Source organism: Nyctereutes procyonoides, unplaced genomic scaffold, assembly GCF_905146905.1.
Source record: "Nyctereutes procyonoides isolate TBG_1078 unplaced genomic scaffold, NYPRO_anot_genome, whole genome shotgun sequence".
In the NCBI taxonomy this organism is placed as follows: domain Eukaryota; kingdom Metazoa; phylum Chordata; class Mammalia; order Carnivora; family Canidae; genus Nyctereutes; species Nyctereutes procyonoides.
Window position 1 is genome coordinate 39,474,898 of NW_026575048.1, and position 27,472 is coordinate 39,502,369.

Consider the following 27,472-nt stretch of genomic DNA (forward strand, 5'->3'; position numbering starts at 1 on the left):
AAAGAAAGCTCTGATCAAGGAATGTTAACAGCTTTGGAGGAATCCAGGGTAGATCTGACTTATTCCATAACTTTTTTCTTTTTCTTTTTTTATGCAGTGACTCTTTTGACAAATATTTGGCACCTACTGTATTCCTGAATAAACAATAGCGGGCAGTAGTAGCTTGGTCCCTTCTTAGGAGTGAAAAGACAGTTGCTAGAAGGTGTCCCAAGTTTGGGGTGCCCAGGTTTGGGGATCTGGGAAGGCTTCCTGGAGCAGAGGACATCTAAATGTGACTAGACTACACTGAGTGGCTCTCTAGATGAAGCCTTTTAGGCCCTCAGAGGCCCTTACCACAGGCTGTTCCCACTGCCTGGACGGCTCTTCCTCTCTTTTTCCCAGGGAGGGAAGGACTGAGGCCAGTTCCTTAAAGACAGCCCTCCAGCAGGGACCAAGCAGAGTGTTCTGCCACTGACTAAGATCTCTGTGCTGTGACCTCTGCTCCCCGCGCAGGCCAGCCGGCTTTGGGGCTACACAAATTCAGGGCTAGGAGAAGTGGGCCCTGGGGTAGAAGGCTCAGGAAGTCAAAGCTGAAAATCTGGTGGGAGATGAGAGACTAAGACTGAACCCGGAGGCCAACACAAAGGTTGGGCTCTCCACGCTCTCCAACCAGTCGCGGAGTCCTGGCCTGGCTCAGGCTGGGGCCAGTGCGGAGGGGACAGGCCACGCCCACCTGGGGCGGAGGAGGCCGCCTGGGCTCGCCTGTCCCTACCCGCCGCTCCGGCCGCAGCCCCACATCACACAGCTCTGCCCGCGCTGGCCTGGCCCGGGGCCACCTGCCCACGCTGCTCTTCTCCCCGGTGGCCTGGCCTGAAACGACCCCCCTGCTGGACGTGGACGTGGCAGGCATGGACCCCAATTCCCGGGCGCTGGTCTGGGAGAGGGCGTGAGGCCCTGCAGCGTCCGGAGCTCGCCTCCCCGAAGCCTCCTCCCCCGGGGACAGTTGCGGGGGGACCAGGATCTCCGCTCTTCTTCGGAAATTAGGGAGAGGGTAGTGTCAGGGCCGGCAGCGCCCGGCACGGCGCCAACGCCCCACCGCCCGGCCTGGCCCCGCGTCGCGCTTGCACCTCACGGCGCGCGCCGCAGCCCTCGCCCCGTCCCGCGCGCTCCCGTCGGGGCCTCCGCACCCTCCGGCGGCGCCTGCTTCCCAGAGCCCGGGGCCGGCGGGAGGCGGGAGGCGGGAGGCGGGGCCGGGGGGGAGGGCTGGAGGCAGGGGGTCCGGCCCCCCGGGCCAGCCCGAGCGCCCGGCGGTCGCAGAGACGCCCTTTGTCTGGCGGCGCCCGCTCGGGGCTTCTGCGCAGTCACGGTCACATGGCGCTTCCGGCACGGGGTGTTCCGGGCGCCGCGCCAGGGCCTGGGGGCGCCCCCGCGTCCCCTCCGCGCGCCCCCCTCCCCGCGCGCCCCCCTCCCGCGCGCCCCCCTCCCCGCGCCCCCCGCCGGCCGCCCGCGGATCTCGGACCCCCAGGCGCCCGGAGCCGGGCTGGACCCTGGTCGCCGCGGGCCGCCGGCAGCTCTGCTCCCTGGCCTCTTGTCTTCCCTGAGCTCCACCCTTGGGCCCTCTGAGGCTTTTCATCTTAGGACTGGCGTGTCCAACACCCAGCTGCCGCCTGGGGTCCGCCTGTCTCCCCTACTCTAGGCAACACCACGTGAGCAAGACCTGGCTCACCCCTCCGCGGGGCAACACGATACGGCAAATGGGTGGGGGGCAAGTACTTAATTTTAAGTCCGTTCTTACCACTGAGTGTGGGGCGTGGGGCGTGGGGCGGTGGAGGCAGCGCCAAGCCTTTCCCACCCTTCCCCCACCCCGACCCCCCACAAACAAAATAAAACAAAACCCTGCCGCCCCAGGCTGGCCTCCACCCAATCAGGGACAGAAATGGGGCTGGCCCTTCCTGCCCTGGCCTGGCCCCCACTGCTCCATCACTCCCAGACCCAGTCTGTACCCTGGGACACCTAAGGATTTCGGAGCTTCAGGAAGGCCTGACTGGGGCCACCTCTGCCTCGCTCAGCAGATTCAAGAATTCATTCAACAAGCATTTATTGAAAGCACACTGTGTACATCGCAACCCAAAATGCCAGCCCTGTGCTAAGCCCACGAGAGAATGTGAAAGGGTTCACTTTGTGTCCAAGCAGTACCCCTGGCTGGCCTCCTGAGGCTCAGCTTCCTGGAGGAGGCCCTTATCCAGAGCAGCTTGGGAGGCCCTAGTAAACAGGGCAACACAGCCATGAGTGGGGCCTGGGAATGGGGGCCTTGCCTGACCCCGGCTTCCAAGCCTTGGAGATACAGCAGGGAGGGGCAGTGAATATGGGGTGGGGGGCTCAGGGGTTCTTTCTGCTTCTGGGTAACCGTTCCCAAAGCCTCTCATTCAGGCCTGCAGGGACTGGGGCAAGGGAAGGGGAAGGCCTGGAGGGGTGGAGACCTGGGAGCGGTGAGGGGGAGACAGCCCGAGGTGGCGAGGGCAAAGAGCAGACTATGGGCCCAGAGGTGGGTGTGTATAATCTGCTGGGGCATCAGGGCGTGGTGGGGAAGAGCAGGCAGGTGAGCTGCCGGCTGCCGCTGTGTCTGTCCACAAGAGGCAGGGGGTGCTGTGAGTAGTGCTGGACCATGGCAGCCACAGAGGGGAACAGCTGGACAGGACAGAGGACATCGTTGAGCTCCCCCCTCCCAGAGCTTCAGGCTGGGGGAAACTTCCTGAAGGAACTGTGGGACTATGGGGAGGGGGCTTGCTGATATTTGGAAGTTCCATTGCCATTTTGTGCCCCATTCCAGGCCTCATGCAACTTTCTTGCAACTGCACCTGAGGGCGTGCTGTTAGCCAGGCTTCAGAGAGAAATAACTCTAGGGGTCTGTGTCTGCCCGGGTCCTCCAGCATGGTCACCTCAGCAAGTATCAGGCACAAAGTCGAGTCTTTGGCAGACAGGAGTCTGGACTTTCTGGGCCCTGCTCTCCTCCTAACTGGGTTCATGGCAGGCACAAATGCCTACCCCCCACCCCCCACCCCCACCACACCCCCCACCACCACCCCTGCCTATTCCTGGGCAGACTGAGCCCTGCAGAGGGAGTGTCTCTCCTACAGGAGAACCAACCTCGGGGAAGGAATTTAAGTCACTGGGCTCTGTCATTTCTACCCACTCAAGAAAAAAAATGCAAAATGTGATTTTTCTCCTGGGCAAATGCACCTGGCTGGACCCAGCACCCAGCTCTGCTGTGCCCTCTTGGCTGCTAGTCTCCATCCTCCTCCAGCACCTACCTCCTCGTGATTCCTGCCCTCCCGACCCAGGGCATAGTGGCTCCCGCCATCCAGCCGACGGATGGGAATGTTGAAAACCCGGCCATGCAGAAGCACTGCCAAGGTAAGGGGCTGGGAGCCCTGAGGCTCCGAGCTGGGGCGCACCGTGTAGGCCCCATCCTGTGGAGGAGACCCCATCCATTGACCTCATTCCCAACTGTATCCCTGCAGCCCTGACCCACAATGGCCAGCACGTCCCAATGCCCTCCCCACTCCAGCTGCTCAGTCAGCTGGAGCCCCTGAACAAAATGGTTTCCGAAGAGGCCTGGGGGGGGGGGCTGCAGTTGCCCACCTTTCGGAATCGGAGCAGGGCACTCTCAACAGCATGGCGGTCACAGTTTCCTGAGTACCAGGGCTGACCCAGCAGGCTGCCGTCCTGAACATACACACACAGCCATTCAGAGACGTGCCAGGGCACTGGAGGGGGGCTGGGGAACACAGAACCCTGGGCGGCAGTTATTTGTGGTCACATCTGCCTTCCCCAGACTGGGTCTGCGCAAGCAGAACAAAGATGCGGCTGTGCCTGGTGCCCAGCATAGTGCTGCACACACACGCTCATGTGTTCCTAGCCAATGGTGGACTCCAGCACAAGAGGGTTCCCTGTAGGCCTCCTCCCAGCCCTCTCCCTGCCCCTCTCCTCACCTCAGCAGCTGGGGTGCTCCAGGTGGGTGCTCTAGAGGAAAGAGAGGATCTCCTTCCTGCCAGAAGAAGCAGATTACAGAGTGGAGGCTGGGGGGGTGGGGTGGGATTAGGCAAAGAAGGCTTTGGGCCCAGCCTCAAAGGGGGGAGAGGTTAGAGGGTGATTCAGGTAGGCCTGAAGCCCAGAGCAGGGCCTAGTGCTTTACCCCTTCTCTCCAGGTCTCGGGCTCTGATGGGACCTACTAGCTAGGTCACATGTGACCTCCAGGTGGGGGATGATCTTGAGGTACAGGCTGGGAGTTTCCTACTTTGGTGTGGACCTTAAAATTGCCCAGTGGGATCCCCTCAGGCCTGCTCTCAGCTGAAGTCAGAGCTGCAAGGAATCCCACAGCAAAGTGGAGAATGAAGGGCTGGGGGCAGGGGGATTCTGTGGCCTACAGGGCTGTGGCCAGGGCAGGCTGCCAGGACGGCCTGGAGTCCATGCTCAAGATGCCTGTACTTACCTTTAGAGGTGGTATTCGCTGCTCCCTGGGACATAGGAAGGCTGGTCAGAAGAGACTCGGTCCCGTAGGCCCAACCCTGGGCCCATATTCCCTCCCTGAGCCTCCTACCCCCCACCCCAGGTCACTTCTCCCCTGGCTGCTAGCCTCTTACATTCCGAGCTTCCTGGGGGGCTACAGTGGGCCTGTGGGGGCAAGTTGGGAAAGAGAGCTCAGATTTTACCTCCTTTAAGAGAAAGAGCCCAGTGAACCCAGAGATCGCAGGGTCAGAGCTGGGAAAGACACACACACACACACACACACACACACACACACACACCCTGGTGGGCACTCACTTGGGCACCGCTGATATCCTTGGCAGTGAGATTGGCGGCATCAGGACTTGGGAGCTCGGAGTCTGAGTCAGGGCCAGGACTAAAACAGTGAGGGCAGGCTGGGCTGAGCCACGCACCAGGCAGGGACATCCATGCTGACCAGGGAGGGATGCAGATGCCTGCAGGGCCTGCTGCTTCTCAGCAGCCTGGGCTCTTGGGGAGTCCTTCTAACCAGAAGGAGTGCTGTCCTGCCAGAACAGCTGGGAAGCCCCATGCAGCCCTTGCTTTAAGTGGTCCCCCCTACTGTGCACAGTGGCGGTCAACCTGGACCAAAGGCTAAAGGGTGTCTGAAGGCAAATGTGTATTGGTGGAGTAGTGAGAGAAGCCAAGGGAAGAAGATAGAGCCAGAATGTGTCCTGTTTTGAGCAGCCGAGGGCCTCAGGGCAGGAGGGATCTGGGATTGAGGGAGGTGTTCACCTGGACTGGGCTCACACTCCAGGTAGAGATCCTCATCAGATTTCTTTGGAAGACCTGGCACCTAAGGGTTTGACCAGTGAGTAGGAGGGAGGATGAAGCCATCACCGGTGTGTGTGGGGAGGGGAGGTGGGATGTGGGGGGACAACTCCCACCCCCCTCACAAGGTGGACCTTTTTCTGAGAGCTAGCTAGAATGATTGAAGTTACTCCTTTGTCTGGGAAGGAGCACCCATAGGCAGCTTCCCCTTCAGAGGTGCCTGTGGGCCCTGGCTCTCCTAGAATGTGGGTGTCCAGGAGGAGCTCTGGGCAAACTCCTTCCCCAAGAGCACTGGGCAGCACAGGACAGCTGGCTTACACCCTGTCAGGGGCCTCGGGCAAACAGGAAGCTACTGACTCTGCTCTGAGCCTTTTTCCTTGGTTTCATGGATATTTCCTGGCCCTCCCAGGCCCCCTACCCTAATACTGCCAACTTCCTAGCCAGAACTCTAGAGGGTGAATGGGGATGGAGAGGTCACTCACCACTCTGGCAGGTGCAGCCAGCTCTGGAAGGAAAAGGAGAAACCACCAGTCATAAGCACAGGGAGAAAGGAATTCAATGAAACTCAGGCTGGAAGAGTGGAGTGTCCTCGGGACTTGTCTGAGAGGATCCTCAGAGCCAGCTTTGAAGCTCCAGGAGAAAGCCACCCTGAGCTCCGACCACCCCCTACTTCTCACAACCCCCGGGGTGTTGCTCAACTTGACTTCCTGAATGATTTGCCAGGCTTGCTCCAAATGACTTCGGGCTGTTTCAAAAATCAAAACCACCCTCGAGGTCATGAAGGTTTACCAACCACTGAGCACAGTAAACATGAAAGTGCCTCAGGTTGGCTGTTTGACCTTAGAGAGAGATTGTCCTTCCTGGGCCATTTTCAGATGAAAACATGCTTGCTGATGTCACTATCCCGACATCCCAGGGTTCTGGGTTCACAGGCCTCAGGGCCCTCTGCACAGGCAGTCTCTGGACAGTGATAGCAATTATGACATGATGGAAACCGAGACTCATGGCCAAAGGGCCTCTTTGATTGGGGATGACACTCAGATGGGCTTCAATAGTGAGGGTCCTCCAGGCGGGCAAGGCTGCCCTTCAGATCTCCTCATCCCGGAGCACTCCTTGCCTGGCACTGGGATGGCAGCAGACGCAGAAGAGGAGCTGGGATTCGGGGCTCTGCTTCTTTGTGATCTTAGGCAAAGCATTTCTGGGCTCCTGTCCTCAGTCTGCTCCTGAACTGCCTGCCTTAGCAGACTCAGCAGGTAAAAATGAGGACCCACAGGGGGTGGGGTGCAGTGCAGGACCAGGCAAAGTGGGAAACCAAGTAACCTGAGCTCAAGTCTACCCAGAGGGGGCCAGGATTCCTCACCTCAGGGGGGAGACAGAGCAGGCCTCTGAAAGAGGCAGGACATCCTTCTCACCTTGCTTCCCGAAGGCGAAGGGCTGTCCCTGCTTCCTCGCCTCCCACAGACTCTGTGCTCCCTTCAGCTGTGGGCACAAGGGGGCGGAGAAGGAGGACAGGGTTGGCGGTGGGGGTAGGGAGGGGAACTGAGACAGGGGAAGGGCGAGGATGGCGGGCTGGGGTGCAGCGAGTTGTATTTATCTGTGTCGCCTGAAACCACTACAGCAAAGAGCTAATGGACAGAGGTGACTCGTTGCCTCTCTTCTTCAGCTCTTCCTTTGTTGTGAATCTCTGCCTGTTTTTCTTTTTATTCCAATAAGATCTATGATGAAAGTGGTAACTTCCGAGACCGTAAGCTTTTCTCAGCACAGCAGGCCTTTCGAGCTGGCACTGATGGCAGCACAGTGAGGGATTTCTTCACTCTCTAGGGAGGGGTCCCCAGGCTCCAGGGAGCGATGGCTGAGCCTGTCCGGCCTTCTCCAGCTCCAGAGGAGGGGTGAGTCCTGGGGGACGCTGACATGCGGGGGTGGGGGGCAGGGAGGGCCAGCCAGGCAGGTGGGAGCTAACAGGGCTCCACTTCTGACACATATAATTTTGGGGGGGCTCTTGATTGCAGATATGGGGGAATCTTGTAAATGAGATGCTTCTTCGATTTACTCCTTGGGAAATGGTGTCCGGGGTGGGGTTAATGGGGAAAGAGGGACTTGAGGGGGTTGCTGTTCACCATTGTGGCCTGGGACTTCGGTGGCGGTGACTTGCACAGGCCCAGAGGGCCAGGGTGATCTGGAAAAGGCCCCAAGAATCATGAGTCGGTGGATTCCTCCCACATAGGTTCCAATCTCCCCCCTCCCCCCCACCTAGCCTGTTTCTTTCTCCCCCCTTCCCCTCACTGGCTTCCCCACAGCCCTGTCTCCATGGCAACTGGAGCAGGCCAGTGCTCCTGCCCCCACCTGGCCTAGCGGAGGAGCCCTGGGGGTGGGATGCTAGCAGCAGCCAGGCTCTCCTGGCATCCCTGCCCTTGCTTGAAGAAGTGAGCGATCTCAGAGGAGGCCCCAGGGACCCTGTGGGGCCTCCTGCTTTCCCACTGTTGCCTTGGTGACAGTGCCCCTCTCCCCTTCCCTCTCTTCCTCCTGCCTTTCTCCCTCCTCCCTCTGCCTCTCCTTCATCTCTCTCTCTCTCTCTCTCTCTCTCTCTCTCTCTCTCTCTCTCTGCCCAGCCCAGAAGCTTCCACAGCTGACAGCTGAGGCCTCCCCTTGCCGCCCCAGTACAGACAAAGGGAGAAGAGGCAAGGCCTGCACCCTCTTTCCTTGCGGGGATCCTCTGTCCCGCCTCACCAGTCAGCTCCCTGCTTCACCTCTCCAGGCCTCACCCAAGTACAAAGAGTCCTCCTTGGTGCCGGGAAGGTGGGCAGGAGCAAAACTGAACGGCAGAGCCTCACAGGGGGGCGGCTCGTATTTATCTTCCTCCTCCTCCTCCTCCTGAGCTTTCTGGAAGGAATAGGAGAGGGGCAGGCACAGTGGTAGCCACGTGGCCCGCCTCCCTCCACCCTAGGCTCAGCAGCAGCACTTACCTCACATCTCCAGGTCCCTGGCGCAGGCAGAGGAGAGGGGATGGGGGCATCTTTGTTCCAAGGTGGGGAATCTGGACAGGGGACTGATGAGACTGGCCTCCCCTTCCAGCGCCCTCCAGCCCCCAGTGACGTATTCACTTTCCCCAGTATGAAAAACCATCTGCACTTTTACAGTGGGCCTCACTGCTTCATCCAACTCAAAGGAATTATTCGTGATGAGCCTTTCCAGCACTGTAGCAGGGCCAGTGAGGTAGGCATTTTGAAAACAAAGGGGCCTCCCAGCTAAGGGCCTGTTCCACCTATGACAGACCACCCCACCACGTGCACCGCAAATTCTGAGCAAGACAGGTGGAAGAGCTAGGCCCTGGTGACTTAGCAGTATCTGGGTTCTGATGGACAGGAGAGGTCCAGAGCCACATGGAGGAGAATTTATGTGCAGGGGACCCCATTCTTCTGGGCTCCTCTTGCCCACTATCACTTACCTACACATCTGGGGGGTGGAAGGGGTGGCCCCAACCTGCAACCAGACTCTAGTCAACTCTGTGCAAGAGGCCTTAGAGTTTGTGTCAGCCAGACACTACACAACTCCCAGGACATCCATGACTATGTGAATGGTACCCCCCCACCCCTGCTCGGGGGAGTTGTGTGACAGTCACCTGGGACCAAGGCAGCAGGAAGAACAGTCTGGAGGCAGAGCTAGTACCTGGTGGGTACACAGCTGGAGGAGTTGGTGCCTTAACAAAACTGGTAGTGGGGGAGCACTAGTGCTCCCAGTGGAGCAGAGGTATGTGAAGGTCTCACTGGGCCAGTAGGGGTGTACCCAGGAAAGGGGCAGTGAAGTAGAGACAAGAGAGGAGGCAGAGGAAAGAGAGGAGCCTGAGTACTCACCGGAGCTTGCTTCCCCTGAGCTTGTCCTGGAAAGAATCAGGAAGGGGCGTTAAGGGGTAGTCAATGCAGATAGGATACCTCTCCCTGGGAAGAGTCCCAGGCCCCCAAGGGAGGGCAGGTCTGTGTACCCCGGGCTGCCCCAGAACCAACTCTCACCATGACCAAGCTGAAGGAGCTATGATTCCTGTGAGCCTAGGCTCTACCACAAATAGCCTAGGGGACAGAGGCCCTATTATTCTCATCATTTGCATCTCACAAGCACCAGGAAGATGGGTCTGCTGTGGCCTCTAACCTCAGACCAAGTTGCCCCAGGAGGTTCCTGTACCCTCCCCACACTGCCTTCCACAGCTGTGGTCCCAGTCTCCAGCCCCTCTGATCCACTGAAGGAAGAGCTTTCCCCTCTGCTCCAGGGCCTCAGGCCCACAAGGCTGGGCCGGTGCTCAGAGGCTTCCTGCAGCTCTCTGATCAATGCTTCCTCTTCCAGGGACTCCAACTCACCCCAGGATCAGCCAGCCTGTCCTTTCCCAACTCACAGAACACATGACATTAATGGGCAAATCTAGTTGAAAATGAGAGATTCTCCTTGCACTTTTCTTAAATGCTTTATGCTTGCTATCTTCCCCTGGTGAACGATGATCAAAGAAATAGAAGTTAGTGAAAAGCTCAGAAATATGCATATGTATTTAGTTCGACGGGTTCCTTTTTTCCTTTTGATGTATTTATTCATTGAGTAAATATTTATCGAACATCCTCTATATGCCAGGCACTGTTCCAGGTGCTGAAGATGTTGTAGAAAAACCAAAGAAGGAAGTATGTGTATTTCCTGCTGGATTCTCACAATAGCCTCATGATGCAAATGCCAGTTTTATCCTTGCTTTTCAGATGAGAGAACTAAGTGTATTAGATTAGGCTACCGTCACAGAATACCACAGGATGGGATGGCTTGAACAACAGAAATTTATTTTCTCACTGTTCTGGAGGCTAGAAGCCCAAGATCAGTATGCCATCAGGGTGAGTTTCTGGGGAGAAGTCTCTTCCTGGCTTGCAGACAGTCAGCTTCTTGCTGTATCCTCACATGGCCTATGCTCTGTGCATAAATGGAGAGAGACACTCTCATCTCTTCTTAAAAGAATACCAGTCTTATTGAATCAGGGCTCCACCTTTATGACCTCATTTAACCTTAATTACCTCCCTAAAGATCCTGTTTTCAAATCCAGTCACACTGGGGATTAGAGCTTCGTATGAGTGGAGGATGGGCACAATTCAGTCCAGAGGTTAGAGGCTTTGAGAAATTGAATGACTTTCCCAAGGTCAGACAATTAGTAAGTATTAGAGGTGGGGTTCAACCCAAGGTGTGCCCATCCCAGAGCCTGTGCACTGACCATTGGACAATCCTGTATCTCATCTAGGGTTGAGTCCTTACCCTTCTCTCCTATGATGGAATTAGACACAGCAGTAAACGTGACCTCCATAAGGAGCCCATCCATGACTTCCAGGTGTTCTGTTACTTGAGTGAATTTTGGGACTGTAATATCTGAGAAGTTTGGGGGTAAAAAAAAAAAAGGCCTGGTGTCTGACTTTGTTTAAACGAAGGATTGATGGGGCACTTGGGTGGCTCAGTCAGTTAGGTGGCTGCCTCAGACTCAGGTCATGATCCCACAGTCCTGGGATGGAGCTTCACTTCAGGCTCCCTGCTCAGTGGGGAGCCTGCCTCTCCTTCTCCCTCTGCCTGCTGCTCCCCCAGCTTGTGCTAGTGTGCTCTTTTGCTCTCTCTCTCTGTCAAAAAAATAAAATCTTTTTTAAAATAATAATAATAAAAAATAAACCAGGGACTGAGGAAACAGAGATGAGGATCGTGAACATAAGATGGAACTTTCTTATGTTTGTTATTTTGGTGATGTCTTGGCTGTTGGCAGAAAGGAGAAGTGAAGTCCATCTTTGAAGACTATGGGGCTAGGACACTAGGGAGAGAGTGCCAGGGTTGGAGCTGGCCACAGTCTTCAGAGAGAAAGGACCGGATGATTCCTGGGACCTGCAAGCCAACGTGCATTTAAGAAGCTATGAAAAATCACTGGGGTTCCTAAACAGGGAGCCCATGTGGTAGAGTGGGAAAAACTGAGAAAAACGAAAACAAAGAATCCAGGCCTGGCTCAGGGACTGGAGTCTCCTCCCTGACCACCTCTCCCCATTTGACCTTTGTTCCATGTTTGGACCCTAATGCAGAGGGCAGGCTCCCTTACCGAGGGGTCCCCCTCTTGGTCAGGGTCAGCAGGTCAAAGTCAGCAGGAAACTCTAGACACCACCCCACTGAAAACCCAAACTGAGTGGGTTTCCTGTCAGTATTGCCCCCCGCCCCCCGCCCCACCTTCAGGGCTTTGCATAGGCAAATTCTAGGACCTGGGTGAGTGAAATGGGCCCCAGGGCACAGAGGATGGAATTGTGCCATCTGGTTGGGGCACTGGCCTGGACAGATCCAGGAGCAGGGGGTGAAGGAGGCCTGCTTCATGGCTTCATCTGGCTATCTGTCTGTGGGGTGAGGACTATGCCTCTTACTAATTACACAGGCAGATTTGGACAACCTCTTTCTCCTCTGGCACAGGATTGCTCTGTGCATAACCATAGCTATTCCCTCAGGATGAATTCCTAGATGTGGAATTGCTGGAAGCTCACATTTTGGTTGCAAGGCTCCATTGTCAGCAGCTGAGAGCCTATTTTAAGGCCCTTCCATGGCGCTCAGTGATTCTCCCCATTTTCAGGGCCCTAGCTACTGATCTCCAATGAGAACAGGCTGTAATTTGCAGGCCCAGGATAGTCTAAATCCACCCTAAGAAAACAGCTCTCTACAGCAGTGTTCCCCCTATTTGCATGATCACAACAAATGCTGGAGAGCTTGTTAAAAGACCTTGTTTCCAGACCTTCCTTCTGATCTTAAGGATTGGCTGCTCTAGGAGGGAATTGAGACTCTGTATTATTACTATTATCATTTTAAAGATTTATTTATTTGAGAGAGAGAGAAAGAGCATACACGTGCAAGCAGTGCAGAGGAGCAGAGGGAGAGAAGCAGATTCTGCCGAGTGCGGAGCCTATCGCAGGGCTTGATCTCATGACCCTTGAGATCGTGACCTGAGCCGAAACCAAGAGTGGGACGCTTAACTGGCTGAGCCATCCAGGTGCCCCCAGGACTCTGTATTACTTTTAACAAACATCCTAGATCAATTTTATGATCGGTTTTGGGAAATGCTGTTCTACAGAAAACAGTCTGAGAACATGTGACTTCCAGGACATTTTTAGAGTCACATATTGGGGGTACCTGGATGGCTCAATTGGTTAAGTGTCTGCCTCGGTCTCAGGTCATGACCCTGGGTTCTGGGATGGAGCCTTATTTAGGGCTCCCAGCTCAGGGGGGGGGGGCTGCTTCTCCCTCTCCCTGTGCCCCTCCCTCTGTCTCTCCCTCTGCCCTTCCCCCGCCTTTCCCCCTGCTCCTGTGTGCTCTCTCAAATCGATAAATAAAAGTCTTAAAAAAAAAAAAAGAATCACATATGGACTTTTGCTTGTTCAGAACACAGGAGTCCCCTGCAGAGGAAGAACATGACGCAGACTTTGCCCTCAAAGGGCCCCTACTGAGTGATGGAGAGGGCACACCCAGGGAGATGTTCAATCTCTGAGTTTCGGTTTCCTCTTGAGTAAACTGGCCATGTCAGTAGGCATTCCTTTCGTGGAGGAGCTCCTGAGGGTCGAATGTGGTGATGGAACAAGGAACACACAGCACCCACATGATACATGTCCCTGAGACAGTGGTGCCGTGTTTGATGTGGTTGTTGCCAGCAGACAGGGCAGGTGGTGAGATCTAGCCAGGATCCATGGTGTAGCGAAGTGGGCAGCACTCTGAGGAGGAAGGGGGTGGCTTTCAAGGACCAGGAGGAAGACAGTAAGCAGGCTGTGGCCAGAGGTCTCAGGGGTGAGGGAGTGCAGCATGTGGCACAGGAGCTGCTGAGATGGGGGTGGCAGGACTCCTGGAGCATGCAAGGGGACATGTGCCATTCTTTCCAGCTGGTGAGCATGTCCTGCATTTGGGGCATTCTCCATCTTACGAATCCTGATTCCATCCAGAGGAGCCCCATGAGGCCTTCCCAGCGTCCCTTGAAGCTGGAGTGCAGGTGTTTGGCCAGTCACACGCCCCCATGTCAGACTTCCTATCTGAAGCAGGTACCAAGAAGAACCTGCTCTGAGGAGGGGATGACAGCTCTATCCTATCTCCAGAAGCTAGAGGTTGAGACCCTAGTGGTACCCCAGGGACCAGGGTAGCAGTGCTGGCAAACACTGGTGTCTGCATCAAGAGGTGCCTCCACTAGGCCAACTTGGCTGTGACCTTTGGGACACTGCTCCTGGGTGTTTCTCTGGTCCTCCTGGAGATGCTGTGAGCTGCAAAATATTATTTATTTATTTATTTATTTATTTATTTATTTATTTATTTATTTTTGTATTATTGTTTTCACAGAATATTTTTAATAAATTATTTTTCAGCCTAAACTAGCTAGGGTGGATTTGTCTTACCTTCACTTAAGAACTCTATGAGTTGGGGGCACCTGGGTGGCTCAGTGGTTGAGCATCTGCTTTGGGTCAGGTCATGATTCCGGGGTCCTGGGATCGAGTCCCCACATCAGGCTCCCTACATGGAGCCTATTCTCCTTCTGCCTATGTCTCTGCCTCTCTCTGTGTGTCTCTCGTAAATAAATAAATAAAATATTTAAAAAAAGAACTCTTAAGAGTTGAGACTACTGAAGACCAAACTGTGAAGCCAGATATGGGTGGCTCCTAGAAAGGTGAGACCAAGTAGAAAGAAGTGTCTTAGCTTTATCTTTCCATCTTCTTGAGATTGTTTTTATGACAAGTATTAATTTTTTTATCATTAAAAAGATCAGCCAATACAAATGTAAACAACAATAGAAGAATGAAGGGAGGGAAGTGGGGGAGGAGTAACCAGGATTTCAAATGTCAGGAGGTATTTGGGGGAAAGAAGCACTTGGGAAAGGCAGGGCCCTGGGGGTGGCCAAGGGGAGGTTGGGTATGGTGTCACCTCAGGACAGTCAGCTTTCCCTTAGCCAGGAAAGTACTGGGAAAGGTGGAAAAAACCCAAAAGGTGTTGATAACGTAGGAATTCTTCTCCCAAGGAAATGGGAATCCATAGGGGCAAGCAGAAGTGGGTGGGGGGGGGTGTGAGTAGATAGTAGAACTTTGTGAACATTGGGTTAGAGCCAAGTCTGTGGCGTGGGATGGCCCAAACACACAGGGCTGGGAAGGGGAGACCTGGAAGTCATAAACAAGGTCCTGTGAGGGGTCAGGGATAATGAGTTCTCATGATATTTTTACCTGAGCAGATGGAGCCTGAGGCCAGTGGAACTCTGTGGTTGGGTTAGAGCAAATGTCAGGGACCTCGCCCTCTCCCTAAAAGTGATACCAAATTGGGTGTGTAGGAGGATGTCTCTGTGTTTTCCTGGAGGCCCAGAACACTAGCTGCCCTCAGATTTTCCAAGGGTTAGGGTGGGGGCTGACAATTGACCCCAGCTTTCTTGGTCCCTGGGGTAAGGAGCACAAGTTGGGACCACCCTGCTTCTGCTTGGCCCTGGTGGGCCTGTCCCACACCCCCTGTCCTTCCCTCTTCCGGAACCTTTGCTCAAGCAGATGTTGTCATGCCACAGCTCTGCCTAAAACCCACGAGTGACTCCCCCTGGCTCCTCGAATGAAGACCAAATGCTTCTGGTTGCCCTGTAAGTTCAGGCACATACCTGTTTCCATTCTCCCCACGGACTCACACTCGCCCTCTCTCTGAGGTTACACACCATGAGGAGTGTTGCCCCTCTGCACCCTGTTGACTTCAGGAAATTTCAGTTGGAAGAAATTTAGATCTTTACTCAGTCCTTAGAGAATAACAGAGGGAGGGCACTCTGAATGCATAGTGAAACACAGTAAAAAGGACTCTTCTCAATGTGTGTAATACTTCCAAAAAATTTTACCCCGCCCCCCCATCCACTTTCTTCAGCTCTGCAAGTGGCAACACTGTCTTCACAGATGGTGGAGGCACATGCTCCTTCCCTAAACCGCAGCCCTCTCCCCTCCACCAAGGCCTGATTATGCAAATCACCTTAACTTCTTAAGCTATCCTTAAACTTGATCCATTAGCCCACTGCCCATATTCTAGAAGGAGCACCTGCATAGGGAGCCCAGGAAGTGTCCCAGGATTTGAGAAGCCTGGGTAAAGTGGGGGTGGGAGGTAGGATGGTTGCAAACATAATGTTACATTGCTTTTTTCATCCCTTTCTGGCCTCAAACGGGCTCCTTTTCTGGAAGCTGCACATTTGCCATTCTTTTGCTGAAACACTCTGGCCCCTTTCTTCCTCTTTCCCCATATAAGCCACAGCTTATATGACCCTCAGCAGGGGTCCCAGACCAGGGCACTCTGTCTCCCTCAACGACACATTCTCTCTTGTGGCTCCCACATAATATTTCAGAGCTAGACTATAGACTCCCACTCCACTGTAAGCACTCTAAATGGGGAGCGACTATGTCTGTTCAGTCCAAGGCCCAATTCCAAGTGCCCAGCCCACAGCTTGGCACACAGCAGGCTCTTAACAAATATTTGTTGTAGGTACATATTCAAATCTCACTCAAAGCCTGCCTTTCTGTGAGCACCTACTATGAGCTAGGCACTGGCCCTAACATTGGAAATACTGCACAGAATGGCAGAAAAAACAAAATCTCTGCCTGTTGGAGCCTACATTCTATCAGGAGAGACAATAAATAACTAAGAATTTAAAACAAAACAAAAAAAATGTGTCTCTGCAAACATCTTTGGTGTCTCTCTCCTTAAAGGCCATAGCTTGTTTCTTTACGCCCATCAGATACCAGCCACTAGGTCTAGCCCGAGCGCCTGAGGCCTGCAGACAACTCCCTTCCCTAAATGCAGGTGGGTTACCCAGAGGACTTCTCTGGGTATCTGTGACTGACGGTGCCCTTACCCTACTCGGTCCTTTCTTCTGAGTGTGTGTGGAGGTATCTATCCACCCCCCCTGCATCTTCTCATTCCTCCACCTCCACCCCTCTGGACAGATGAAATATGGCCCCACTTAGGTCTCCCTCTTCAGCTCTGAGCCAGAGCCAGAGCCAGATATCTGCTATTCCCAGAACTTCCTTGTTCCTTCTCGGTGAGCCGAGAGATCATGGAGAACCGGCCTGGCTTTTTACCTCCCTCTCGGAGACTCCAGGCACTGCCGCTAGCCGGAAGTGTCTCCATCCCCACATCCTTCCTTGATGGGCGTGGAGGGCCCAGAGACCACCCTCCCCATCTTTACCAACGGAAAAATTGAGACTCAAACAGAAATGGACGCTGGGCCTTGGGCCAGGGCCATGCACTGGTATACGCAGGACTAGAGTCCTCGTCCGCTCACCCGGTCCGGTCCGCTACAGGGACCACAGCAGTAGTTCTACGGGGAAGGGCGACCCCTGGTGGTGAGGAGAAGCGTGGCTGCCAGTCCTCCTCTCCGGGACCGGCCGACGGAGGAAGGGGCGTGGCCCGCAGGACCGCGGACTAAGGTCTACCACCTGCTGTTGATGCGAGGACCTTGCTTTGAAACTGGGCAGAAATCTGTGAAGCCCTATACAAATGCAAGATTTTAAAAGTATGTACGAATAAGATGGAAGGTGTTATTAGAACAAGGAGTTTTGGGGCACCTGGTGGCTCAGGTGGTTAAGTGTCTGCCTTTGGCTCAGGTCATGATCCCAGGGTCCTGGGATAGAGGCTCCCTGCTCAGCGGAGTCTGCTTCTCCCTCTGCCTCTGCCCCTTTCCCTGGCTTACGTGCTCTCTGTCTCTCTCAAATAAATAAAAACTTAAAAAAAAACCCAATGAGTTTCTGTTTATGATTTTTTTTTTTTAAGTAGTCTCTACACTCAACGCTGGGCTGGAACTTAGCCCCAAGATCAAGAGTCATATGCTCTACTAACTGAGCCAGCCAGGTACCCCTCTGTTTATTCTTTTAAATGATGGTTTTAACCATCTTTTACTTAAAACATTCACGTGCCAAGGATAACTCTGTCAAAATATGAATCTTGCAGTTGCTTTGAGATGTGTAACCAGGATAAGTATGGGTACTTTCATGTATAAAATACGTATGGTCCTGAGTCGCTCCCATGGCCCTGAAGGGGGAAGAACCCAACCTTGGGTGCCCCTTACACTTAGCCACATTCCCTATAATGATCTAGTTAACACTGTCCTGGACATTACCTGTACCCAGTCAGCTGGATCTCAGGAAATAGGGATAGGCACTAAATAGCTTTTGGTACATCACAGCCAAGTGACACAGGCTCTGATTCAAGAGTCCAGTGCTCAGCCTCGGAATGCAGAAATCACTGTTACAGGAGAGAATGGGCTCTTATTAGAGAATCCAGGGACTGGGGCAAGGCTGTCTCCAAGTTTCTTTTTTTTTTTTAAGATTTTATTTATTATTTATTCATGAGAGACACACACAGATATAGAAAGAGAGAGAGGCACAGGCAGAGGGAGAAGCAGGCTCCACGCAGGGAGCCTGACGCAGGACTTGATCCTGGGACCCCAGGATCATGCCCTGGGCCGAAGGTGGTGCTACACTGCTGAGCCAGCTGGGCTGCCCTGTCTCCAAGTTTCTTTTTCTTTTTTTTTATTTATTTATGATAGTCATACAGAGAGAGAGAGAGAGAGACAGAGACAGAGACACAGGCAGAGGGAGAAGCAGGCTCCATGCACCGGGAGCCCGACATGGGATTCGATCCTGGGTCTCCAGGATCGCGCCCTGGGCCAAAGGCAGGCGCTAAACCGCTGCGCCATCCAGGGACCCCTGTCTCCAAGTTTCTATCTATCTCTTTTCTCTAGGCCCAGAGGGACACCTCAACAAAAAGCTGGTTGTCTTAAGGAGAGTACTTGGATGGGATGCCTGGGTGGCTCAGCGGTTGAGCGGTTGATCACACCTTGAGCTCAGGACATAATGCCTGGATGGAATCCCATATTGGGCTTCCAGCATGGAGCCTGCTTCTCCCTCTGCCTATGTCTCTGCCTCTCTCTCTCTCTCTCTCTCTCTCTCTCTCTCTGTGTGTGTGTGTGTGTCTCATGAAGAAATAAATAAAATCTTTAAAAAAAAAAGTACTTGGAAAATCAGGCCTATGAGAACTTCCCAGACAGAAATGGGTATGCTGAAAGACCACCTAACTAAATAGTTAATATGCACCCCCACTCCTGCTACCAAGGGAACTTGGGTGATCTACTTTGAATATCATTTCTGAAGTTGTCTCTAATTGTTCCAAAACTAAATGGAATATTTCTAGGAAACAGCTGGTCTTGACCTAACCACAGAAGAATACAATCTCACTGACATTACAGAGTCATGGCTATACCTTCATAAACTAGGTATTTTCCTATCAACCTCTTTGATCAGGGACACAGCAGTACATGATCAGATCAAAAAGTGTATAAGCTGAAAATAGGGTTGGAGACAGAAAGTCCAATATGTTGCTGGCCACTGTGGTGTCACTGCTCCCGATAAGGTGTAACCTGAATCCCCACTTGGGAGCCAGAAATCAGCTGAGAAGAGAGGCCTCTGGAGAGAGACTGCCTTGGCCCAGGCGGGTGGATGAAGTGGGGCCTCCGCACAGCTCATCCACTGAGCCGACTGACTGAGTTCCCGACTTGTACTGAAGGGGTAAGGGTAAGTTTCTTCTGTAACGCCTCGGAGGATCCTTGGGTAACCTGAAAGTTAGGACAAGAGTCTGGCGCTTGACCCCGAGCTGTGAGCAGAGCATTTTGAGGGAGAGCATACTGAATGAGAATGCCCTGCTTATAACTTCCCGACAGCCTCTCAGCCTTACCAGGCTCTGTCATGTAAATCTGATGCCTGGGCGCAGGGCACCGACAGCGGTCCTACACCGCGTTGGGGACATCGGGACACACATTCCAGGCGCCGGGGAACCCAGGCCTTCCTCCAGCTTCTCCAGGAGACCCGTAGGCCACACAAGGCCCCTAACAGGCGTACTCCCAGCCCAGGGTAGGGGCTGCTCCTCCCTCCTGGGAAAGGGAGTTCGCTGCAGGCAAAGGAAGAAAGGTCAGGGAGGCGCACTCAGCACCCCTGCACCCGAGGGGCCGAGCCCCACCCACCATCCCCTTTCTCCAGCAGCCCAGGCTGGCGGGGGGGCGGGGGGCGAGCCAGAGAAGGAGGTGAGCGGAGCAGGAGGGCTCGGACCGGCGCCCCACGGTCGAGCCGGGCGTGCAGGGCCAAGGAGCCCGGCTGGCGGGGACAGACGTGCCGCCTCTCCGAAGGAAGGGAGCCCCGCTCCGTGGAGCGGGGGGCATCCCACCGGGCGGACCACTCTTCCCGGCCTGAGCGTCCGGGTCTCCGAGACCGCCCCTCAGCCCACTGCTTGCTGGGACTTGTAGTTCCTGGGGGGCGGGGCTCGCACGGCCTGTGCGCGGGTGTGTCTGCGCGTCCGGAGAGCCGCTGTTGCGACCCGGTCCTCGTGACCGCATGCCCGAGGGCCCGCTGGACCTGGGGGTGGCACTGAGGTCTCGAACCACAGCTCCCGAGGCCCCGCCCCGTGGCCCCCTCCTACTGGGACTTGCACCTGGGGGGCACAGGGCCTGGCGGGGAGTGGGGGTGGGGGTGGGGGTGGGGGTGGGTCCCACCGGAGCGGAGCCCGGCGTTGTGCCATCCTTTTCCCTCGTTGGCCTGGATCAGGGCGGTAGGCCTGGCACCGGACTCGCAGCTCCGGCCCGGCTTCCTGTTGCTCTTTTTGCAGTAGGCCCACTGCCTCAGCAGAACCTGCAAGACCAGCCTCCAGATGGGTAAACTGAGGCACGAAAAACTGCGTACTCTGGCTGCAGTTTGCCCTGGTGTCAGGCCAGCCAGGCCTGGGTGTAAACGTGGGAGAGGAAAGGCCAGAGTGAGGACTTGGCCCGGGGAGGCCCAGCCCAGGCCTGTGGGCCACCCTGGGCCAAGAGGAGGGTCCAGGGCCCTTTTAGTTTTTAAAAGAGTCTGTGATCAGTGCTGTCTCAAAAATGAGGAACAGACTCGCCCAGGACTGGCTGAGCACGTTAGAGCTGACTCCCCCATAGGATTGACAGATAAGATTTTATTTGCCAAATTTGGCAACCCTGTAGAGGGATCTCAGGAAGGGAGGAAGTTTCTAGTGAGGAAGAAAACCAGGAAATGGGGCAACCCTGGCCCATAGATTTGCTTTGAGGATTACATAAGCAGAGTAGTATATTCACAGACTTGTGCAACTATTACCACAATCTAATCTTAGAACATTTTCATCACCCCAAAAGGAAACTGGTGTCTATTAGCAACCAACCCCTGAACCCCACCCTCTTATCCCCTCTAGCCCTAGGCAACCATTAATTTACTATTTATTTCTACAGATTTGCCTGTTCTGGACATTTCATGGAATCATATAATATGTGATATTTTGTGATGGGATTCTTTCACTTAGCATAATGTTTTAAAAATCCATCCAGGTTGTAGCATGTACCAATATTCTATACTATTTTTTGCAACTTCTTGCGAGACTATAATTATTTTGAAATACTTTTTTTTTTTTAAGATTTATTCTCATGTTTATTCACGAGAGACACAGAGGGGCAGAGACCAGGCAGAGGGAGAAGCAGACTCCCTGTAAGGAGCCCAGTGTGGGACTTGATCCCAGGATCCCGGGATGCCAAAGGCAGATGCTCAAACACTGAGCCACCCAGGCATCCCCCAAATTCTTTTCTTTAAAGCAAAGTATCTAGAGGGTGAACAGAGGTAGTTTGTTACAAGTGAAAGGACTGCCAACTGGCACTAGCATTTGATGCTGAGACCAGGATGGGCCCTGGGAAAGGAGGAAGGAGTGCAGGCCTGGTGGGGAGGAGGTGGGAGTGCCTGACACAGCCCAGCTCCACCTCAGGGGGCTGTATGCTGTGAGGGTTGGGAGGATCTCACTACCAGGCTCCCAATCCACCTTTTGCCACTAACTAAAGGGATTCTGGAGCAAGTTTTTTTGTTTTGTTTTGTTTTACCTTACTTGGCCTCCATTTCCTCATCTGGAAATGTAAAATGTAAATGTAAAAGGGAGATAATAATAAAATGATCTACTTTAGAGAATAAATGGGAGGATTAAAGAAGAAAATCATATAAAGGACAGCATCTGGATAGTGCCAGCACTCAAGATTGTTAGCTCTTATCATGAGCTTACAATGGTGTTGAAGACCCAGTGTGACCCTGGCTTTGAGGGGATAAACCAGCCCTTCCTCCTGCCCCAATCACCTAGTGCCCTTCTTGTCACCACAATGCTCCACTGGAGCTCCTCCTGGCCTGCTCATTTATACTGTACTGGACGAGTCACACTTTCCAAGGAGTCACCAAGAAATTCCAGCAGGTCATGCCCAGAATGTCTCTGAGCACCCAACAGCTTTATTCAGAAAATATGGTGGTCCAGACTCCTGGCCAATCCTTGGAGCTGGTTGAAAGGATCTAGGAAGATTCATTACAGATCAGATTTAAAGGCTAGATGCGTTCTGAATCAATGTCTTCAAAGGAATATTTTGGGGAATTTTGATGTTGGAATTTTTAAGTGTTGCAACGGATCCCTTCCAGTTTCCCAGGATGAGAAAATACAACTGCTCAGCCTGAGCTGTGCCTCTGGATTGAAGTCAGAAGACCCAGAAGGGACTTTTTGTCTGGTGTCTGCATTTTACAGATGGGAAACAGACTCAGAGAGGACCATATGGCAGGATAGTTAGAAGCCAGGTTGGGAACTCAATTAGGGAGAATCTTTTGTAATTCCAAGAAATTCTTAACCCTGAAGATCAATCCATAAGCCCGGGTCCATGGACAGAGAAGCAGAGAGCTGGCCATCTTGGATGGCTCCAGACCTTGGCCAGAGCCAAAATAGCCAAATCCAGAAGTCAGTGTCAGATGCCTCTCTCTCCTGTTTTTTTCAGCCAGATGTTTGTCCTAGAAGTGATTTATTATTATTATTATTAATAATAGTAGCACCTAACATGTGTCCAGGCCTTTATTTTTTTTCAAAGAGTTTCCCATGGGTCATCTCACTGGATACCCACAATTCCCCAAGATAGGATGACGGTTTTATTTTCCTCCCTTCACAGGTGAGGAACCTGTGGCTCAAAAGGTTTAAGTGACTTTCCCTAGGTGACAAAGTACCTTGAGGCCACACTAGAATGTAGGGATTTTGCTCTCTAGTCTGCTAATTAGAATAAAAATTTAGTTAAAAAAAATTTTTTTGAGTGTCTGTACCTGCTATGTGCTCTGCTGGGTGCTGGTGCCTGGGGAGCAGGTATTTCTTGGTCCCTTCAAGGTCCTTCTAGATAGACTAAGAATCAAATTGACATGAGACAGATTAACAGGAGAAAATGAATAGTGTACATATAGGGAGCCCACACAGACATGGAAATTCCAGAGCCAGCCAGGGAAAATGAGATCTAGATGCCATTCTGAGTTAAGGAGAAGGAGGTAGGGTTTTGAGATTTCAAAGGGAAAGAATGCAACTCACAGGCAGATGAAAAAGAGTAAAGGTTTGATAAACAAATGTTTCCTAGGACACTCACAAACAAGGGGACAAAGAGGACTTTGATCAGAGATGAGTTGGATAGGTTCCTAACCGTCTACCACACCTAGTTCATAGGATAATGTAGCTGTTGATGGTGATAGCTGTCTTCCTGGAACAGGTCCTTATTTAAAACTTTTTAGGCATTTGCTGGGGAAAGGGGGTAAAGAGCTTTTTCTGGATCTGCTGGGTTTTGATTGCTTTTTAACTCAATATGGTCTTCATGCCAAAGTGGCCCATCTTGTCATGGCTGCCTTTGGACTCTTCATTTCACAAGGATAACCTGATGTAGCTTCTGGACTGAAGGAGCCAACAGTGTGGTGGGAGAGGCACATGTGTAGCAGATAATAAAAAGGGATGATGGCAAGGGAACTTTCTAGGGGGGTGGAAGTGTTTTGTATCTTGGTAGGATATAGGTTTATATGGGTGTTTGCATGTGCCAAAACTCATTATGCTTATGATTTGTGCGTTTCACTGTAAATTTTACCTAAAAATGTAGAAAATGAGAATGCTCTGAAAGACTGTGTCTAGCTGGGCATTGGCAGGGCACAACCATTGGGAAGTGAGCCAGGGCAACTAGGTTTTCCGTAGATACAATTCCACTTTTCCTAGTGGGGCGTGGTTGAAAAGCTTTCCCATGGAGGCTGTAGACCCAGGTGGCCTAGTAGCCTTGATGCTCAGAGCACCTGGAGACTACAGTGGAGGGAGGCAGAGATCACTGTTTCAGGGGACAGATATTTCAACTGAGTCTGCAGGGTGAGCAGTTGACTAGAGGAGGGTGGACAGGGGGAGGGTCGTTTCTTTTTTTCTTTTCTTTTTTAAAGATTTTATTTATTTATTTATTCATGAGAGACACGGGGGTGGAGGGCGGGAGAAAGAGAGAGAGAGAGAGAGGCAGAGACACAGGCACAGGGAGAAGCAGGCTCCATGCAGGGAGCCCAACGTGGGACTTGATCCTGGGACTCCAGGATCATGCCCTGGGCTGAAGGCAGGCACTTAACCACTGAGCTACCCAGGGATCCCCCGGGATGGTAGTTTCTAAGCGCTGCTCAGTAAAGTGTCATTGCCCAGCACAGTCCAGATGGAAAGGGGTAGAACCAAGCTTTGAACTGTTTCCCTTATCCCAACCTGTGTTAGTAGGCCTCTGAGAAATTCAGGCTGGTTGGAAAATCTTTTTAAAAATATATTTTAAAATAATAATAATAATAATAATAATAATAATAATAAGTTTTATTGGGGCACTGGGTGGTGCAGTAGGTTGAGCATCCAACTCTTGGTTTCAGCTCAGGTCATGATCTTGGTGTCCTGGGATCAAGCCCTAGAGCCTCAGGGTGGGCACCCTCAACATGGGGTCTGCTTGGGATTTTTTTCTTCCTCTCCCTCTGCCCATCCCTCTGCTTGTGCTGTCTCTCTCTCTCTCTCTCTCAGATGAATAAATAAAATAAAATCCCTATTTACTAATTATCTGGGAGAGAGAGTGCACAAGAGTGGGGAGGGGCAGAAGGAGAGAATCTCAAGGAGACTCCCCTCTGAGCATGGAGTCCAACTGAGGACTCAATTCTGCGACCCATGAGATCATGACCCGAGCTGAAACCAAGAGTCAGACACTCAATTGACTGAGCCACCTCAGCTCCCTTAGTTGCAAGTTTTAAAGCTGCTTCCTGGCACCTGGGTGGCTCAGTGGTTGAGTGTCTGCCTTTGGCTCAGGTGGCAATCCTGGGGTCCTAGGATTGAGTCCCACATCTGGCTCCCCGTGGGGAGCCTGCTTCTCCCTCTGCTTATGTCTCTGCCTCTCTCAGTGTCTCTCATTAATGAATGAATGAGGAATGAATGAATGAATGAATGAATGAATAAATAAATAAATAATAAAAACAAGCTGCTTCCCAAGAAAGGAAAACAGTGTCCTGTTACCACTGTGTCAGGAGGCCAGGTCCATAGCCTGATCCCAATGCCTTTTGGCAGCTGATATCTTTTGGGGTTTGCCTGCTGCTCATGGGTCTCCACTCAGGATCCAAGGTGGAAGAGTGGCCCACGTGCTGCTTGACTCACTTTCTGGAGGGCCTGGCTGTCTGGGGCAGACACTGGCTGGCCTGTCTTCCTCTGAATAGAGAGAAGGGGGAGGAGGTACTGCGGGCCTAGCCCAGGCTTTGAGGTCAGACCAGCCCTGGCTAGGATCCTGGTTCTGCTGCTGAACTGGCAGTGAGACCCTGGACAAGTCATCCCCTCTGAGCCTCCTTGACACTTGTCCGTCCATTAGACGGCAGAAGGTCTGCCTGGAAAGCACCAGTACATAGCAGGCACGGAGGGGACAGCCGCAGTTAGCGTGACTGCGGCCACGGATCTATCAATCGCCCGGGCTGTGGCCGGGGCAATCTCCGGCGGAGTTCCCCGCGCGGCTTGGCAGGGGTTAGCCTCCCTAACGCCGCTTGGATTCTAGGTCCACGTGGGCGTCCGGGTCCCCCGGGGAGCGGCAGGGGCGGCGGGCGGCTCAGCAGCGCCCCCAGCCGGGCTCCGGCCCCCGGGAGCTCCCTCTGCCTGCCCTGGGCGCCGGGGGCCACGGAGGCAGCCGCGCGGGGCTACCCCGCGAGGCGCACGCAGGCCGGCGGCGCTCTGGGGTCCCGGCGCCCGCGCCCCGCTCCCCTGTGGGCGTCGAGGGGCTCGGCGGGCCCGGGACGCCTCCTCGGGGAGTAGCTCCCCCCTCCCCTCTTTCGGGCACACCCGCTTGCCTTCCGTGTGGCCCCGCTTCCCGAAAGGAGGGGCGGGAAAGGGCGGGCCCTTGCTAAAGAAATGCTTTCTTTTACTCCATCTGTGAGTGTGAGTCTGGTTTAAAAAACAAAAAGAAAAACAAAAAACAAAACCCAAACCAAAAAACAAATTTTAGAGTCCGGTTGCCAGATAGGTTTTAGCGTGCTTTGAGTGCTAAGGCGCTCGGATTCCCCAGCTGAGTGACCTGCTCTTTTGTTTTGCTGTTAACTCAGGAAACTTTTTATTTTTGTGGTGATGGGGCCACGTTTCACCAAGCGAGGCTCAAATGTGGAGAACAGTGACTCCCATTCATCCTGTGTCCTGGGTAATGCAGAGTCCAGAATCTAGGAGTCCCCCCAGTTACTCCTGGGTATAGCCTTGCTAGGGTGGAAGTAAGGGGAGGGGGCAAGAAGCAGTGAGGTGTGATATAATTTTCCATCCCCCTGCCAGCTACACCAAGCTTGTGGTTGGAGGGTGCAGGGGCATTAATTTCCTGAGGCAGCCGGCATGTGTGCTGGGGTTAACCTAGTAAACCCTCTTTGTTGGGAAGAAAAAGAAGTCTAGGTTTATCTATTTAGCATCTATTTGCTAATTAGTTTTATGATCTCATTTAATCTTCGCCTTTCTCTTTCCACTCATTTTACAGGTCGGGCTTGGGGAGGCTCCAGATTAAACATAGCGAGTAAGTAGTCAAACTGTTCAGCTCATCCCACTCTGCCAGATGATCTGTCCAGCCTCCGGTTCTCCTGGGGACAATGCTCTTGCTGGTACTACAGCCCAGACTATGCTGAGCTTAAGTTTAAGCTCCAGCAGTTTAAGCATGGAGACACTCAGATGCCAGCTAGTCTGCATTCTCCATAGATAATTTACTACCTTGTTCTGGTCCAGAAATTTTAACATGTGGATTGACTTAGTTCTGCTGCTCAAATTGCTGCCTCCTGGGTGGGGCCGTAGACCAGACCTAGGCCAGGGCAGGCCTGTGTGCTGAACAGGCAGGCCAGAGTCCTGATGGAGGAGCCACACATGTGGTTAAGTAACTGGGTGCCCACTTGCTCCTGGAGCACACACAAACTGCTTCATCCCTCTGCATGGATTCAGAAAGAAATAGAAACTTCCCTTATAAAAAAAAAAAGAAAAGAAAAAGAAACTTCCCTTATACTGCCTCTGTCAGCCATTCATTCCTGGATGACCTTGAGTCTGGACACACAGGACCGTGGGCCAGACATTTGTGTTCTCAGGGCCTCAGCATCCTCCTCTAGAAAGTGTGCAAGCAAGTTGGCAAGACTAGCTCTGGGGTCCTACAATGTGATGTAGGCGAGATGGCCCCCTGGATAAGCCAGAACCTCTCTCTCTCTCTCTCTCTTTGAAAGTAGGCTCTACACCCAATGTGGGGCTCAAACTCACAGCCCTAAGGTTATGAGTCACATGCTCTGCCCACTGAGCCAGCCAGGCACCCGGAACCACCCTTCCTTCTATTGCTGTCTCTCGGACTGCCCAGTGCCAAGACTGTGTGTAAACATCTGGTGAACAAAAGAAGATGACCGAGGGTAGACTCGAGGCATTTGACATAGAGGACACAGCGAAGAATGTGTCCCAGACCCCAGACACTCCCTCCTTAGTGAGCTTTAAAAATCAATCAATCAATCAATCAAATGTATGCATCCAGGGCAAGGAGAAAGACAAGTCTGGGGGAGGAGGAAAAAGTCACTGCGGAGGCAGTGACCCCTCCCAGGAAATGTGACTCACCCAGCTGAGGCCGAGGAGGGCAGACGTGTCCCCCGGGGCTGGCGAGCGTGGTGGCCTTCGTGGGGCTCTCCTCGCGGGGCCCAGACTCCGCTAGGAGCCTAGCCCGCAGCCAGCAGCGGGGCGGGGGTGGGCCTCAGCCTCCCCGGGGGCGGCGGCGAGGAGCAGCCCAGCGCTTCCCCTGCGGGCCCTCGGCCGCGCCCTCCTCCCTCCA

General features: G+C 53.3%; 1 protein-coding gene across 3 annotated transcripts; it reads right to left on the bottom strand.

Moving 5' to 3' along the window:
- Positions 1–2,060: 2,060 nt before the first annotated feature.
- SH2D6 (SH2 domain containing 6) lies at positions 2,061–27,398 on the bottom strand. Of its 3 annotated transcripts, XM_055327016.1 has the most exons (17): positions 27,262–27,398; positions 9,303–13,568; positions 9,147–9,172; positions 8,741–8,775; positions 8,259–8,329; positions 8,058–8,175; positions 7,413–7,471; positions 6,708–6,774; positions 5,778–5,800; positions 5,260–5,320; positions 4,804–4,882; positions 4,623–4,653; positions 4,472–4,496; positions 3,972–4,027; positions 3,622–3,705; positions 3,291–3,449; positions 2,061–2,667 (listed from the first exon to the last, which is right to left on the bottom strand). In XM_055327016.1, exons 2-17 carry the CDS (start codon positions 9,303–9,305, stop codon positions 2,551–2,553), a joined length of 1,014 nt encoding a protein of 337 aa, XP_055182991.1. In that variant the 5' UTR covers positions 9,306–13,568; positions 27,262–27,398; the 3' UTR covers positions 2,061–2,550. The 3 variants fall into 3 exon arrangements, with proteins under 3 accessions (XP_055182991.1, XP_055182992.1, XP_055182990.1); XM_055327017.1 differs by lacking the exon at positions 3,291–3,449; XM_055327015.1 differs by lacking the exon at positions 2,061–2,667 and having other exon boundaries at positions 3,073–3,449.
- Between the last annotated feature and the right edge of the window lie 74 nt (positions 27,399–27,472).

Excerpts from the sequence above, each read along its gene's own strand:
- SH2D6 (XM_055327015.1), bottom strand. Across the intron at positions 8,176-8,258 it reads CAGGGACCTGGAGATGTGAG|AAAGCTCAGGAGGAGGAGGA; the intron begins GTAAGTGCTGCT and ends TATTCCTTCCAG. Across the intron at positions 5,321-5,777 it reads TGGCTGCACCTGCCAGAGTG|GTGCCAGGTCTTCCAAAGAA; the intron begins GTGAGTGACCTC and ends TCAAACCCTTAG.